At 39.3% G+C, this 17,483-nt stretch overlaps 1 protein-coding gene across 1 annotated transcript in view; it reads left to right on the top strand.

The window, feature by feature from the left end:
• CPPED1 (calcineurin like phosphoesterase domain containing 1) overlaps positions 1 to 16,732 on the top strand; it is a 625,662-nt gene extending 608,930 nt beyond the window's left edge. The window contains exon 4 of the mRNA XM_077448914.1: positions 16,644 to 16,732. Coding sequence (XP_077305040.1) covers positions 16,644 to 16,717 — 74 coding nt within the window. The 3' untranslated portion in view covers positions 16,718 to 16,732. The remainder of the gene's footprint in view (positions 1 to 16,643) is intronic.
• The last annotated feature ends 751 nt before the right edge of the window (positions 16,733 to 17,483 follow it).

The raw sequence follows: 17,483 nt of genomic DNA, 5'->3' as shown, positions 1-17,483 counted from the left end.
CCGTCAAAGCAATAAATTGATTAGGTGACAGAGTGGAATTTGTGGAAAAAAAATGAGTGACTTCACAGAAGCTCATAATGAACTAGTTGACACACATTTCAATGTGGAAAATGAGATCAGAAATATAAAATTGTAGGTCTCAGACCTGGGAGATAGGTCTAGGAGGAATCATATAAAATTCTTGCGGAATTCCTGAAAATATTAAACCTGCTGACCTAAAAAAAATGACAAAAATGATTGCTAAACTGCTCCCTGTAACTCCCCAACAAGAACTGATGATAGACCGTGCACATAGACTTCCTAAACGATCACATATATCAGAAAGCCTGCCTAGAGATGTCATTGCAAAAATTAATTTCTTCCAAGTAAAATTGTGAGGCTTAATTCATTGCTTCCAGTTCCCTATGCAGGAATAATACTTTATTCGGATCTGTCACAAGCAACAATCCTAGTACGCAAAAAAGTTAAATCCAATCACAAAAATCCTCAGAAACCACATTATCCTCTATAATTGTGGATTTCCTACATAAATAATGATAGAGCAGAAACTACATACATTACCAACATGGAATATGGTATAAACATTTTGAAAACCTGGGGATTATTACCAAAAGTTGAAGAAATTGCACTTGATAAAACCACACCTGGGAAAATCCCACAGCAATGGAAAAAAAAGTCCAAGTCGATATGATTCTCCTTTCTTAAGAGGCTTCCAAATCCCTCACAGCACACAGCGCTACTTGTTTACTAGCCTATTATATACAACAACAGTATACAATAGTAAATCTCAGTAACCAAATTGCTCAGGGAACCCCCAATCAGGAATTTATATATTTCCTCCTTTTATTATTCTGTTATAAATATGATTTTATGGTTTTCCCCTCAGTAGCATATTAGGTAAAATACTGCCATCTACTGGAAGAAAAGGAAACCAACTCTGTAAGTACCAATGTCTCTTTGCCTCTTTCAAGGAATCTACTAATGATATTCTTTAACATTGCTTACAAACATTTCCATGGCTCTTAAATGAATGTCACTCAATGCAAAAGGCCTCTTACAAACATTTCCATGGCTCTTAAATGAATGTCACTCAATGCAAAAGGCCTCAACAGCCCGTTTAAGTGGAAAGCTCTCTGGAATGACATTAAAATTCCAAAGTGACATTATATGCCTTCAAGAATCGCATTTTGCCATGAACAAAGCGCCAACATTCTCCCACCACAGATTTCCTCCTATATTTATATCCAACAACACTAAAAAAAAAAGGAGTAATATTGGCAACAAAAGATTCTGTTTCCTTCCAGCCCCTAAACCTTAGGACTGATTCTCAAGGTTGGTACATTATTCTGGCAGCAACCATTGAAAACACAGACTTTATATTGTTAATATATATGCCCCAAACAAAAACCTTCATCAATTTATCAAGAAAATTATAACGAAGGCACATAAAATGCAAAAAGGTCAATGAATAATTAGACTTCAACGCACCGATGGATCCCAATATAGACACCTCCAATCAAGGACACACCAAAAAAGGGACTAAATAAGATATTTTCTAATGAAGATTTGTATGATCCCTGGAGGTGTCTGCACTGCACTGAAAGGGACTATACATTTTATTCTCCTGTCCACAAATCCTACTCAAGGATAGATTATTTTATCACTGACAAATTATTACTTCAGAACATAACCACAACATTTCTTGGTCTGATTATGCTCCAATAATAATAATAGAAATTAATACAAGATTTCCCTACACTAACAACCAAGCATGGAGAAACAATACCTACATATATTGCCAAGAGAAACATTTGTCCATGATAAAAGAAAACCTTAGAGAATTTTTGGTATTTAATGATACTGGTTTGATAACAAGTACCGCACTATGGTGTGCTCATAAAGCATTTGTTAGGGGCCGTTTAATACAAATAGCAGCTAGGGAAAAAAGAAAATCATTTGAATTAAACAAACTATTAGAAGACATTACCGAAACCGAAAGAATAACACAAAAAAAAAACAATTGATATGAAATTAGCACAACAACTCAACAATCTAAGAATGGAACTGAGATATAGGCTGATAGATAACCATGACAAATACATGAAACAAATTAAACTGAATTACTATTTTCAAGGTAATAAAGCGGGTAAACTTTTAGCTAACCAACTACACCAATGCCAAAATGGCAAAATTGCGTTAGTTCACCACAAATAAAATAAAGCAATATACAACCCCCAAGAAATAGCTGATTCCTTCTCAGAATATTCTGAATCTATATAACCTTAACCACTTGCCAGCTGCTGCACGCCGATATACATCGGCACAATGGCAGCGGTGGGCAAATGGGTGTACCTGTACGTCCCCCTTAATTGGCAGGGTTAGCAGATGCGCGTACAGCATCACCGGGACCAGTGGACTCGATGTCCACCACTCTCCCAGCGATCATGTCACAGAGCCGCAGAACGGTGAAGTGCCTATGTAAACAAGGCATTTCTCCATTCTGCCTTGTGAAATTATAGAGATCACTGCCCCTTGTCATCGGGAGCAGTGATTGCTGTCATGTGAGTTGTAGCCCATCTTCCCCTGCAGTTAGAATCACTCCGTAGGACACACTTAACCCCTTCATCGCCCCCTAGTGGTTAATCTCTTCCCTGTCATTGTCATTTACACAGTAATCAGTGCATTTTTATAGCACTGATCGCTGTATAAATGACAATGGTCCCAAATATGTGTCAAATGTGTCCGCAATAATATCGCAATCACTATAAAAATCGCCACCATTACTAATAAAAAAAATAATAAAAATGCCATAAAACTATCCCCTATTTTGTAGACGCTTATTGCATTTTTTTTTTTACCAAAAATATGTAAAAGAATACATATCGGCCTAAACTGAGGGAAAAAAAAATATATATTTTTGGGGGATATTTATTATAACAAAAAGTAAAAAATATAGAGTTTTTTACAAAATTGACATCTTTTTTTCTTTATAGCACAAAAAAAATGCAGAGCTGATCAAATACCACTAAAAGAAAGCTCTATTTATGGGGGAAAAAAGGACATCGATTTTGTTTGAATGCAATGTCGCACGACCGCACAATTGGTAGTTAAAGCAACGCAGTGCCGAATTTGCAAAAAGTGCTCTGGTCAGGAAGGGGGTAAAATCTTCCGGAGCTGAAGCAGTTAAAGCGATTGTATACCCCGATATTTTTTTTTTTTTTTATACACCTGCAAGGCAAAAGGCATAATGAGGGAGCTGACATGTTGCCTCAGCATGTCTTCCAGGAATCACGGCTCCAGCATTGAGTGGCTGGAGCAGCGATGTGGTCACTCCCACGCATGCGTGCGGGATACTTCTTTCCGGCAAAGTCCGGAGTCTGCCGGGCTCTCAGCCGAGAATCCCCTGTGCGCATGCGCCGCTGAAGTCAGCGGCTCATTGCGAGGGGAATATCTCCTAAACCGTACAGGTTTAGGAGATATTATTTTTACCTACAGGTAAGCCTTATTATAGGCTTACCTGTAGGTAAAAGTTAACATTTTGACTATACAACCGCTTTATCAATCCACCTCACAACCTTCACCCCAAAATATAGCTATCTAAAAAATATTAACCTGCCAAAAATAGACCCAGAAGATCTACAACAAATTAACAACCCAATCTCCTTACAAAAAACGGTCGGAGATTTCAACGGAATGTGTCCTATCGGACCTTTTTGTAGGATAATCCGACTGTGTGTGGTCTCCATCAGACTGTTTCCGTCGGAGTATCCGACGGACCAAGTTTTCCAACTTGTCCGTAAAATTTTCAGACAAAATGCTCTGATCGGACATACTCCGATCATGTGTAGCCTACTCCGATAGACAAAGTGCCACGCATGCTCAGATCAAATTCCTAGACCAAAGCTATTGACTACTAGCCTGAACGTAGTCCTGTTGTAACGAAATAACGTCATCACGTTATATACAATCAAATTTTCCGACAACTTTGTCCGACCGCGTGTATGCAACCGTTTCGGACAAAATCCAACGGATTTGGTTGTCAGAATGTCTGACTGTGTGTACAAGGGCTTAGTTATAAAATCCCTCTCTAAGGCTGGGTTCACACCACTGCGGGTGAGAGATCCGGATGTGATTCGCACCGCACTGCAGTGCAAATCACATCCGATCTGTCTGTGCGATGCGAGTTCAGCCATACAGATAGTATGGCTGAATTTGCATCGCACCCGCCGCAAACTCGCACAGGACCCTTTTCTTGGTCCGCAGCAGAATCGGATCGCATGGGTGTTCACACCATGCGATCCGATTCCTGTCCGAGTTTGCAGATCGCACTGCGATATGCGGACTGGTCTGGGGGTGTCATTAAGATTTCATTGACACTCCCACCAGTCCGCATAGGGCAGTGTGAACTGCCGGCGGGAGGCATGCGATGCGGGAAATCCGAATCCGCGGCGTTCCCGCATCGCTATGGTGTGAACCTAGCCTAAAAACAAAACCCCAGGCATAGATGGAGTCTCAGGAGAATATTTCCAAGCATTTAGTGAAATACTATCGCCTCATCTGACCAAAATGTTCAGTCAAACAGCATTATCTAGCCAATTCCCAAAAGAGATGTTAGAAGCATCAATAATTACCACCCCAAAACCAGATAAAGAACCAACATCACCCATAAATTACAGACCAATATTATTACTAAATGTAGACATAAAAATGTATGCTAAGATAAATTGTTTAATAAATATAACAACATGTCTCATTGGGCCTGTTCTAGGAGGATTTGTTAAAGGCAGACAAGCCCCTGACTGCACTAGGAGAATGGTGAATCGAATCAACCACATTGAAAATAACAACCCCCCCCCCCCCCCCCCCCTCTTCTGTTCGCTTTAAATGCTGAAAAAGCATTTGATAGAATGAACTAGAAGGGCTCAAGGCGTTGAGCCTGACAGCATGGGCATGCGCTCGCCCCTCCCTTTATTAATAAGAGGATAGAAGCAATATTGTAAATATTTAGGGCTATATACAGGTTAATGTATTTGGGTTAATGTCCCTTTAAGAGAATAGCAAATTGGGCTGGGGGCGGGTTAAGCGTCGCAAGGCTATTGGTGATATCCCAAATGGTCATGTGACCCATGGGGAATGTTCTAGAAAGGGGGCTTATTATATATAGGACCCTCTCACAGGTGTACTCACACCTGTTCCCAGCCAGGCAGTGAAGGTGCAACAAGCTTCCCACCCCCCCTTCCCTTGTCGCTAAGCACGTTTATGTGGTCTGTCACCCTACGTGATGTAGGGGGGACTTTGGTTAAAAGATTTATGTATGCTTGAGTCCTTTAAGACTGAGCTGTTTTGAAGTTGATTGTTTGAAATATAAGAATTTTATGATGCAATAAAATTATCAGAATATGATTATTATTTATTTATTGATTTAAATATACCAATAAAGTGCAGCGGCCAATTCTTTGCCAATAAGTGTGTTGAGTCATTAGTTAAATAGGCTATATAAGTTTTGGTATTCGGGGAGGGTAGGTGCGGCCTGCATTCCCATGCATAGGCAATATATTTTCGAAACATTTGAAAAATTTGGCATGAAAGGATACATACACTTGGCTATTATGTCATTATATTCCCAACCCTCAGCAAAAGTGCTCTCTTCAGGATTAATCTCCAAAAGCTTAAAAAAATCCAATGGTACTGGACAAGGATGCCCACTTTCCCCAATAATATTTTCCCTAGCAATAGAGCCATTAGCTGAATATATACGCACAAATCTGGACATCAGCGGCATAAAAATAGGGCAATATGATTACTAACTGGGTCTTTTTGAAGATGACATCATCTTAACCTTGACAAAGCCGACATATCTCTTCATAATGTTCAGAAATTATTAGACCAATATAGTAACATGTCCTATTATAAAATTAATCAAAATCAATGTTATATCCTACTCATGAATCTCCACAAAGCCTGGAAAACGTGTGCGTAATACAGATATAATTGGGATGAGACAACTAACATAACATATCTAGGTATAAAACTTACATATCCTCCTTCCAAACGATATGATGTAAATTTTCCAAAACTCCTAGAACAAACTAATAATGATCTGCACCAAATCCAAAAAGCACAACTTTCATGGGTTGGGAAAAAAGCAGCATTTAAGATGCAAATAATTGCCAAAATACTATATTATTTCTGCTCTCTTCCAATTCCGTTACCCTCCAAATTCTTTAAACAAATGAACACTAAATTAAAAAATGACATATAGAATGGAAAAAAAAAACGTTAGAGAAGCATTCTCTTTTCGTTTTTTTTTTCCCCTTTATTTTTTTTTAATGATTTTTACAAAAGTCCATACAGCCATTTGAGAAGAACCTCAAGACGTATACATAGTGTTATAATTTCATTCCATTACATTATCATGTATACATTTTTTTTAAATAACCATCATTACATTGTTCTGCATCCTACGTACTTATTTCCTTAAAGAAGGGACAACAGAAAAAAAACAAAAAGAAATGATCCATCAGCCCCCCCCCCCCCCCCCAGAATCTCCCTTGTAATAAAGTGACGAGCATCACAGTGATACACCATATTTACTATTACTATTTACTACCAGTGTCTTATATATTCTTATTCCTAACTTATTTCTCTCTCATTTACCACTTCCAGCCCACCTCTCCCCCCTATAATTCCCGGATCGTATCCACCTAGAGATATGGTCTCCTCCCCTAGTATCCCCTTTAAGGAGGACATCCCATTTTATCTAACCAGGGCTTCCAGATTTTTAAGAATTTATCCAGATTCTTCCCTCCATACTGTAGCATCCATCACTTTATTCCATTCTTCTAAAGTCGGAGGTCTCACTGATTGCATTCTCAATACTAACTGCCAACAAAGATCTAGGAGGAATGGGCATGCCAGACATTAGAAACTATCATTATGCTTCTTTATTAGACCAAATGAAATATTGGTTTACCTCTCCTATAATGATAAACTATGGTTAAATATCGAAAAATAAATTACTATAGTTCATGACCTATTCGCCCTTTCTATGGCGAAGCATGTAATAACCTAAAAAATAATTGTTCCAAACCTCCTTTCTTTTAAATCAACTTTAATAGCTTGGAAACCTATTCTTATTCATTCATATTCGTATCCATAACCAAAAAGAGAAACTTGCTTGCTAAAATAGCATTGCCCACAAGAATAATAGACTACTGTAAAATACATCAGTCAACAAAAGAGTGGACCAAAAAGGCTTCCAGCCTTATAATTGACTACCAGCACACTTCAAGAAAATGGTGGAAGGGAAATTCAGCAAATGCGCATATCTAAAAATAATAATCCTTTCTGACAAAATTGATATCCCAAAAGAAATATGCCAATATTTCACACACTACAAATTTCTCTCCCCTTCATCCTCAGAGGAAAAAAATCCCAACATGTTAAAATTGGAAAAGGACTTTTCACAAACTTTTACTTTGGAACAATGGTACAAAGCCCTATTGATCACTCATAAAGCATCTTCATATATAGAACATTGGGATAATTCACAAAAAAATCTTCAACAGATGGTACCTGACACCTTCCGTCCAAAATATTCCCTTCCATCTCTCCCATCTGCTGGAGGTGTGAGGAATTAGTGGGAAACATATACCATATTCTTTGGTCATGCAAGACTCTTTCAAGTTTTTGGATTTCAGTTTCCTCTTTTATTGCAGAACTTACAGTTAATTTGACAAAACTAACACCGCAACAGCATTATTAGTATTAAATATAGATATATACCCACATTGCTATAGAACAATAGTATCACATATCCTGATAGCGAGACATGCCATTGCCAACATGTGGAAATGCACAGAAACTCCTAACTTCCTAACTTGTCAAATGTCATTATAAGAATGAACACTCAGGCCCAATACGAATTGATGTTAGCATTCAAAAATTTCTCTAGCACTATCTTCAAAAAAAATGGCAAGTTTGGATAACCAACCCGAGAGCCTCCAATTACTTAAAGAATATATGATACACCAAGATATTGAATTTCTTATAGACCCCTCATCGTCGTCTTCTTTCCATTCCTAAAAAATTAAATATTTGTTGACCAGGTCCTGCCTACAGTATGATCCCAGTTGGGGTGGGTGGTAGCGGGATATCAAACGTCAAATATTGTACCTTAAAGTTATTATTAATTATTGTTATTCATTCCCCAATTTTGTTATTTGTTCTATACAATATGATAAGCAATACCAATTAATTGTATTCATCTATATTGGAATGTATTTTGTCAAAAATAATAAAGATTTTAAGTTTAAAAAAAGAAAATTAGTCTGGGCAGGAAGGGGGTATAAGTCCCCTGTATTGAAGTGGTTAAATGTGCTCCATTTGTTTGCGCTACAGTATGAAACTATGGAGCACAAGTCACCTGTGCAGCCATAAAACATCCATGGTTCAATGTAAGTATGTATTTTTTTTTCCTATCTTCACATGCATATGTCCATAATTTGGGACTAAGATTTTTATTGTGTCCAGAAAGCAAGTTGTAGAGGTAATTAGGCTATAGGTGCAGCGCTAGATGTGATAAATTCCCAATTAAAAAAAAAAAAAGGGAAAAGGATAATCAAATAGATTGGTGAGGAAAAAAATTAGATAAGGAAAACTAAGGCAAAGTTCAAACGCGTAATAAGAAAAACTTCAACCAAATAGGATAGAAAACACTTGTGATGTGTTAATCAATAGGCAATAAAAATTGTGTAATTCCAAAATATAATATACTACAAAATTTATGCAATCAAAATTAAATGGTAAAGATAGTCCCAATAAAATAATGAAATAAAAATACCTAACAACATATAGAAATAATAAAATGAATATAAATTCTCGAATGCATTTGGTGAAAACATCTAAAAAGAAAAACTAAAGCAGAGTCCCAAAAATAAAGTTGAAACACTGAAGAAAAGTCCCAAATTGAAATCCATGTAATGAAGGGTTAATAAATGAGTTCTCATACAGGCTCAGGCCGCGTACACACGGGCGGATTGTCTGCCCAACTAAGTTCGTCAGACAATCCGACAGACAGTCAGTTCAAAATTTGAATGAACGGACTTGACCACACACGATGAGCAGACAGTCCGCTGAAAGCGTGCGTGATGACGTGTACAGCACGTACGACGGGACTAGAAAAACGACGTCCTATACACTGCAATGCAACCTTCGGCCGTGTAAATCCTTTCTGAGCATGCGCCATACTTAGTCCGTCCAACTTGCCTACACATGAGCGGACTGTCCGCTGAAACCAAGTTTGGACGGACAAAACCAAGTTTGAACGGACAAAATTACGGAAATTCCGTAAGACTTTGTTCGTCAGACAGTCCGCTGAAAAAGTCCGCTGAAGCCCACACACGAGCTGATTGTCCGCTGAAACACGGTTCAGCGGACTAAGTTGGACAGACAATCCGCCCGTGTGTACGCGGCCTCAGAGATAAGGTGACAAGGAAAATGTATGAAGAGAAATCCATCCAGGTAAGTTTACACCCAAGTGATTATATAATCATCTTACCGACTTGAAAGACCACTAAAAAGCGATCTCACCAGGCATAGGGAATTAGGTCTCCCAAAAACCTATGTAGATGTCTGGATGCCTGAAGCTGCTAGGTCCGTGGCACTCGAAAGACGTAAACAGAATAGGCTCCATAGTGTAGTATTTAAATGAATACATTTAATAAGCTAAAAAGATTTGCACTTTCAAGATAAAATATCTTTATGCGTGATATAACATAGTGGATTTGTTGTGGCGCCTCCACAAGCTTCCTCTGCTCTCTACTTGCTGTAACCATCAACCACCGAAGAGGAAAAACGTGATGACGTAACACAGGCCACACCCTATGTGTTTCATCATGATAGAACGTCGTCTGGGGATTGGTTGCTGCAACTGTGTCATCACGTATGACCTTAAATAATCCCGCGGCCCCATCTTAACGAAGGGCTATTCAGGGGATATAGTAGGAAACGGATAGGAGCTGCCATCTTAAGACTCGCCACAGCACATAATATAATAGAAGAAGCCAGAGAGATGATAGCTGCTTCCGCCATCTAGTGGCAAAACATGATATCATAAATGTAAAGTTAAAAATTAGAAATTAACAATAGGCAACGGCAAAAAGTAGGCATAAGAAGCCAAGCAAACACTGCATATACAATCGTATCTTAGATAATGGAATTAAAACATATACATATCAAGACAGAAAAGATTACATTAGGTATTCCATATATAATAGTGCATATAGATATTATAAAATTAAAACAAGGATAAAACCTAAGCATTATTTATGAAGCAGTTTATATCCCAGTCAACGTTTCAGCCAAAGGGCACATAAGATCTCATGTTGAAAATCCATTTGGTCGCATATTTGGTCATAGTAGGTGAGGTTGAAAAAAGATGCCAATCCATCAAGTCCAACCTATGTGTGTGATTATATGTCAGTATAACATTGTATATCCCTGTATGTTGTGGTCGTTTAGGTGCTTATCTAATAGTTTCTTGAAACTATCAATGCCCCTTGCTGAGACCACTACCTGTGATAATGGAATTCCATATCTTGCCCATCTTACAGTAAAGAACCCTCTACATAGTTGAAGGTTAAACCTCTTTTCTTCTAATTTTAATGAGTGGCCACAAGTCTTGTTAAACTCCCTTTTTCAAAAAAGTTTTATCCCTATTGTGGGGTCACCAGTATGGTATTTGTATATTAAAATCATATTCCCTCTTAAGAGTCTCTTCTCCAGAGAGAATAAGTTCAGTACTCGCAACCTTTCCTCATAACTTATATCCTCCAGACCCTTTATCAGCTTTGTTGCCCTTCTTTGTACTTGCTCCATTTCCAGTACATCATTCCCGAGGACTGCTGCCCAAAACTGGACAGCATATTCCAGGTGCAGCTGGACCAGAGTCTTGTAGAGCGGGAGAATTATCGTTTTATCTCTGGAGTTGATCCTCTTTTTACTGCATGCCAATATTCGGTTTGCTTTGTTAGCAGCAGCTTGGCATAGCATGCCATTTCTGAGCCTATTATCTACTTGGACCCCTAGGTCCTTTTCCATTCTAGATTCCCCCAGAGGTTCTCCCCCCAGTGTATAGATTGCATTCCTATTTTTGCCACCCAAATGCATTATTTAACTTTTTACTATTTTATTTTTCTACATTGAACCTCATTTGTCATGTAGTTGCCCACTCCATTCATTTGTTCAGATCTTTTTGCAAGGTTTCCACATCCTACAGAGAAGTTATTGCCCTGCTTAGCTTAGCATCATCCGTAAATACAGAGATTGAACTGTTTATCCCATCCTCCAGGTCGTTTATGAACAAATTAAATAGGATTGGTCCCAACACAGAACCCTGGGGGATCCCACTACCCACCCCTGACCATTCCGAGTACTCCCCATTTATCATCACCCTCTGAACTCACCCTTGCAGCCAGTTTTCAATCCATGTACTCACCTTATGGTCCCTGCCAAGGGACCTTATTTTGTACAGTAAACATTTATGGGGAACTGTGTCAAATGCTTTTGCAAAATCCAGATACACCACGTCTACGGGCCTTCCTTTATCTAGCAGGCAACTCACCTTCTCATAGAAGGTTAGTAGATTGGTTTGGTCATGATGATTACTGCTAATGATACTGTTCTCATTACTAACATTTTGTATATAGTCTCCTTTTTTTACTTCTATTTACATACTTAAAGAATTTCTCTGGATTTTTTTTTTGCTCTTCTCCTCTATGTGTCTTTCATGTTCTATCTTAGCCGTCCTTATTGCACCCTTACATTTCTTGTTGCATTCTTTATAAAGTCTGACTGTTGATGATGATTCCCTCAACCTTGTATTTTTTGAAGGCCTTCTCCTTTGCTTTTATATGCATTTTTACATTGGAGTTAAGCCATCCAGGACTTTTGTTCGCTCTTTTAAATTTATTACCCAATGGGATGCATTTGCTAATGCCCTTATTTAATATGCTCTTAAAGCAAACCCATCTCTCCTCCGTGTTCTTTGTTCCTAAGATTTTATCTGATTTTATGCCTTCTAGTACTGTTCGTAGTTTAGGGAAGTTGGCTCTTTTGAAATTCAGTGTCTTTGTATTCCCCTTATGTGTCCTATTTGTGTGATTTTATACAGAAGCCAATCGACCTGTGGTCGCTGTTTCCTGATTCCTAAATTGCCCCATATTTTCACATCCGTGATCAGGTCTGTATTGTTGGTAAACAGTAGATCCAGTAACACTTTATTTCTAGTTGATGCATCTACCATCTGACCCATAAAATTGTCCTGCAAGACATTTAGGAACTGGCGAGCTGTAGATGAATGCGTGGTTCCCTCTGCCCAGTCTGTCTGGATAATTAAAATCCCCCATTATGATAACACTTCCCATCCTTGCTGCTAATCCAAATTGGGATAGCATATCAGTCTCCCCTTCCTCCCTCAGGTTAGGGGACTTATAGCATACTCCCAGTATTATTTTCCCCTTAGCTTCATCTCTTTGGAGCTCTACCCATAAGGATTCCACCTCCTCCCTAGCATCCTTAGTGATGTCATCTTTCACATTCACTTGTACATTATTCTTGATATATAGGCATACCCCTCCCCCTTTTTTACCCTCTCTATCCCTGCGATAAAGGGTATACCCTTGAATGTTTGCCAGCCAATCATGAGAGCTGTTGAACCAGGTCTCTGAAATTCCCACAAAATCCTCCTCGTACAATAGTATCTCCTAGTCCTCCAGGCTCCTGCCATTGGTGAACATACCATGTAGTGTAGACCGGTCGCATATTATCCACTTATTGGGTGTTCCGAGATTGCAACTAAGACTTGCTACTATACTTAACTTGAGTTTATGCGCTTTTGTCAACCTACCACTAATGGCCCCAATACTACACTCTGGAATATGTTCTGTACTTACTATCTCTACCTCTGCACCCTGCCCCCATCACCTAGTTTAAAAACCCCTTTAACTTTTTGGTCATCTTCATTCCCAGCTGATCTGCACCCTCATTTAGGTGCAGTCCGTCCCTTCTATAGTACCAGTTATCGACTGAGAAGTCAGCCCAGTCCCCCAGGAACCCAAACCCCTCCTTACTACACCAGCTCTTCAGCCACTTGTTTACTTCCCTAATCTCCCTCAGCCTTTCTGGTGTGGCTCGATGTACCGGTAGTATTCCTGAAAATACTACCTTGGAGGTCCTTTTCCTCAATTTAGCTCCTAAGTCCCTAAAATTGTTCTTTAGGACACTCCATCTACCTCTTACTTTGTCATTGGTGCCAACATGCACCATGACAGCTGGGTCTTCCCCAGCCCCTCCCAGTAATCTGTCCACCAGATCCGTGATGTGCCAAACCCGAGCACCCGGCAGACAACTTACTGTTCAACGCTTCAGGCCTTTGTTACAGATTGGTCTCTCTGTCCTTCTAAGAATTGAGTCCCCTACCACCAGAATCTTTCCTTTCCCTTAACTTTTCCCCACTCTCACTGGAGGAGTTCTTCCCCCCAGCAGCTATAAGAGTCCCTCAGCTCCAGCAGTGCTGGTCCCTGACTGGGATCACCAATGTCACTCAATGGAGTGTACTTATTGGGATGCTCCAGCCCTGGATTGGCCTCCCTGGCACTTGACCCTCTACCCTTCCTGACTGTCACCCATCTACTCTTTGCTAGTGCCTACACCTCTTTGTCTCCACCCACCTCTGTGCTGGCCTCTGATTTGTACGTTCCTGGCTCTCCTTTAGTATGGAGGGACTTCTCAGTACTGACAGTTGCTTCCCCAGATTCAGAACCTGGGCTTCCAGGGAAACAATTCCCCTAAATTTTGCACAGCAGTATTCGCCCTCGATTGGATGATCAAGGAACGCATACATGCCACAAGATGTACAACAAGTTGCCTCTCCACACCCGCTGGGCATCATACCTATTAAATTTAATGAGGATTGGGGATTATACCCTGCCAAAATTGCCTAACAACTAGCTTCCTGACACTAATACTCAAGACAATACGCAGGTACTCAACAAGACAATAAACAGGTACTGGCAGACCTACGTGCACTTGCAGACCACTCGCAGACCTATGTGCACTCGCAGACTTATGTGCACTCGCAGACCACTCGCACTCGCAATGCACAAGTACTAACGATCCACACACGCTACTCAGACAACACTCAGGTACTCACACTACACAGGTACTATGACCCCTGTTATAACCTCCTGTTTTAAACTCTGGTTTTTAGCTCGCAAAATTAGACCAGTTCCACTAACTCTGGTTTTAACTTACCACTTAGACCAGTTCCACTTGGCCCCAAAAAGAACCTAATAATGCAACCCAGCAGTCAAAAAGTAAGGCTTGTTCACTCTCCACTCAAGGTCCCCACTGTTTAACTTCCAGCCAGCAGTTTGGCGAAGCCTAGAGATCGATGTAATCTTATTGGTACCCCTCCAATGAGGACAAATGTTATCAATAGGTATGAAAAGGGTCCTTTTAAGTTTTTTGTCATGATGTTTGGCATAATGCCTGGATAGATTGTGTTTAGCAAGCTCGCATTTGATATTTCCAACATGTTCATCCAGACATACATGTAGAACTCTTTTAGTGAATCCAATATATTGTTTGGCGCATGGGCATTGAATCGGATATACAACACACTCCGTAGAGCGATGAATGAATCAATATTGTAGGATCTTAGTCTGTGTGGACTGAAAGGTTTCACAGTTTCATAATTTCGCCCTCTGAAAGAGTTGATTTGACAAATCATTTTAGGAGGGTCTATTACATTGGGAGCAATACTGTGCCGTAAGGAGGGAGCTCCTCTATATATGACTACTGGTCGATCAGGAATAGCTGGACCCAAAATCTTGTCTTTTTTTTTAAATGCTCCAATGTTTGTTAAAAATATTTCTAACAGAAAAATGTTGGTTGGAATATTCAGTAATCATGCAGCACCCAAGTTTATTATCTGGTACTTGATTAACCCTTTTTAATCCATTTAGCATATCCATGTCCCCAACTTTTTTTTTTTTTTTTTTTTTTTTTTTTTAGATTTTAAAGCATACCCCCAACATTTTTAATAGTCTCGTCAATCTCTTTCTCAACCTAGATTTTAAAACCGGAGCTTGCTGCTGATAGTCCAAACTAGTAGTGCAATTCTGCCTGATGCATTGGAATGGGCCTTTAGGAACCACATTGAGCCATGATGCATGATGGCAGCTAGTTAGTAGGATAAAGGCATTGCTATCAGTCTCCTTAAAGTATGTGGTAGTAGTCAAACATCCATCCTTAACAGTGATATTAAGGTCAAGGAAATTGATCTGGGATTGGCTTGCCTCATACTCTAAGGAGATACCTCTATTGTTTAGATTGAGTTAGGAGAAAAATGCCTCAAGGGACTCCCACACCCACAGGTGAAGGACATCGTCAAAGTACCTTCTCCATAGACGCAACTCCCTCGGAGGGTCAGTATCTATTACCTCCTTTTCCCAATGAGTCAATAATAAGTTGGCCAAGCTAGGGGCGAATTTAGCGCCCATAGCAATGCCACAGGTTTGTAAAAAGAAGTTACCCCCAAACCAGAAATAATTGTGGCTTGTAGCGAAAATCAAGTTTTATGATGAAATCTCTCTGTACTGTATTGATGATAGAGTATGATCTTGTTCAAGATAAAACTTCACCACCTCCAAGCCATGTTGATGTGATATAATAGTATAGAGAGAGGCAACATCAGCTGTTGACAGGATGCAGCCCTCTCTCCATCCACAATCAGCCAGTAAATTGATAACTTGTGTTGTATCCCTCAAATAAGAAGGGGTTGCTGTGACCAAGGACTGTAAAAATTCATCCACATAGCTGCCTATTCTCGCTGTTACTGAAACTATGCCACTGATGATAGGGCGGCCCGGTGGTTTGGACAAATTTTTATACATTTTAGGCAGATAGTATATAACTGGTACCCTCGGAACAGAGGTTACAAGATGAGCCTTTTCTTTTTTATTTAGAATACCTAGCTGAAAGTCATCATCAATTAAAGATAAAAGCTCCCTCTTATATTTAGCTGTAGGGTTTGAAGACAGTTGTGTATAAGTCACATTATTGGATAAAAGCCTATTCATCTCTTCCAGATAATCAATCTTATTTAAAATAACGACACTTCCGCCTTTATCTGTGGGGCGTATAACAATGTTATGTACACAGATCTGTTTCAGATTAGATTGAAAATCATTGTTGCTTCTAAATCTGGGTGTCTTAAGGGCCACCAAAACTTTAAGTATCATCTCTTTAAAGATTTGTACAGACAGGGCAATGAAACCCAGAGGATTAAATAATGAGGCATTTGAAAAATTAGTATGCCCAATTTGAGCCACAGTAGCTCCTCCACCTCTATCCTGAGATGAGGAGCCAGCTCCTTTGTTATTTTGGGGCTAGCAATAAACACTCTGTTAGCTACTGAAACCTGTTGTAGAGGTAATTCATGATGGCTTATGTTCAATCCTAAAACGCATGTCTTCAAATGCTCTCACATGTACTATGGGCTTAGTTTTGGCAAGTATACGCCTAGTATTTGAAGTAATTTCAGGTTGAAATAAGCATCTTCGTTTTTTTTTCCTTTCTAGACACCACAATTGTTCACCATGGAAAATCCCAAGAGGAAAAACACCTCCGGATGGATAATTCCCAAAGTAAGTGACAGACTGCATTCTTGTGAAGGTATTTACTCCTGTAACAAACATACTTTACTCTTCTCAATTTAACTCCACCTAACTTTTTTTTTATTTCAATAAATTTTTATTAATTTATAAAGGATATACAAAGGCGAGTGGTACAGGACATGTTGACTTTTACAATTGTAATTAACAGTCAATGTAATAGAAGGAGGGAAGAGGGGAGAGGGAAAGAAAGGGTGAAAAAAAAAAAAACGGCTAAGTAGGTGGTTACATAAACAATAATGCAAATACTGGTTACTACACAGGATATATCTTATCAGGGTTAAGATCTAGTTCACAGAATTCTTATATTTGTTGGTCCAAATTTTCCATTGCTTATCAAATAGATCGCACTTCAATGTATTTATGGCAAGAGCACGCTCTATAGTGTGGTGTTGGTTCACTCTTCTAATCAGGTCAGAGATGTTTACCGTCATGGCAGTTTTCCAATGTTGTAATATCATGGATCTAGCAGAAAGAAGGATGTTGGAAATAACAATCCGCATATCATGCGGAAATTGTTCAATACCCATATGTAAAATTCCTAGGGATGGATTGGGGCGAGTGACAATACCCGTGAGCGATGTTATAAGTTGGAAAACTTGATTCCAGTAACTAACCAAGTTGGGACACTCCCAAAACATGTGCAGTAGATGTCCTAGCTGTCCACAATTTCTCCAACATGTATTTTGGGCAGATGGAAAAAATGTTGCCAGTCTACACGGTGTGTATTGCCACCTGTTAATTATT

The sequence above is a fragment of the Lithobates pipiens genome, unplaced genomic scaffold (assembly GCF_037356315.1).
Source record: "Lithobates pipiens isolate NorthernLeopardFrog02 unplaced genomic scaffold, aLitPip1_a1.2 Scaffold_22, whole genome shotgun sequence".
In the NCBI taxonomy this organism is placed as follows: Eukaryota; Metazoa; Chordata; class Amphibia; order Anura; family Ranidae; genus Lithobates; species Lithobates pipiens.
Note: the sequence above shows the minus strand (reverse complement) of the source record. Positions and strands in the feature narration are given on the sequence as shown.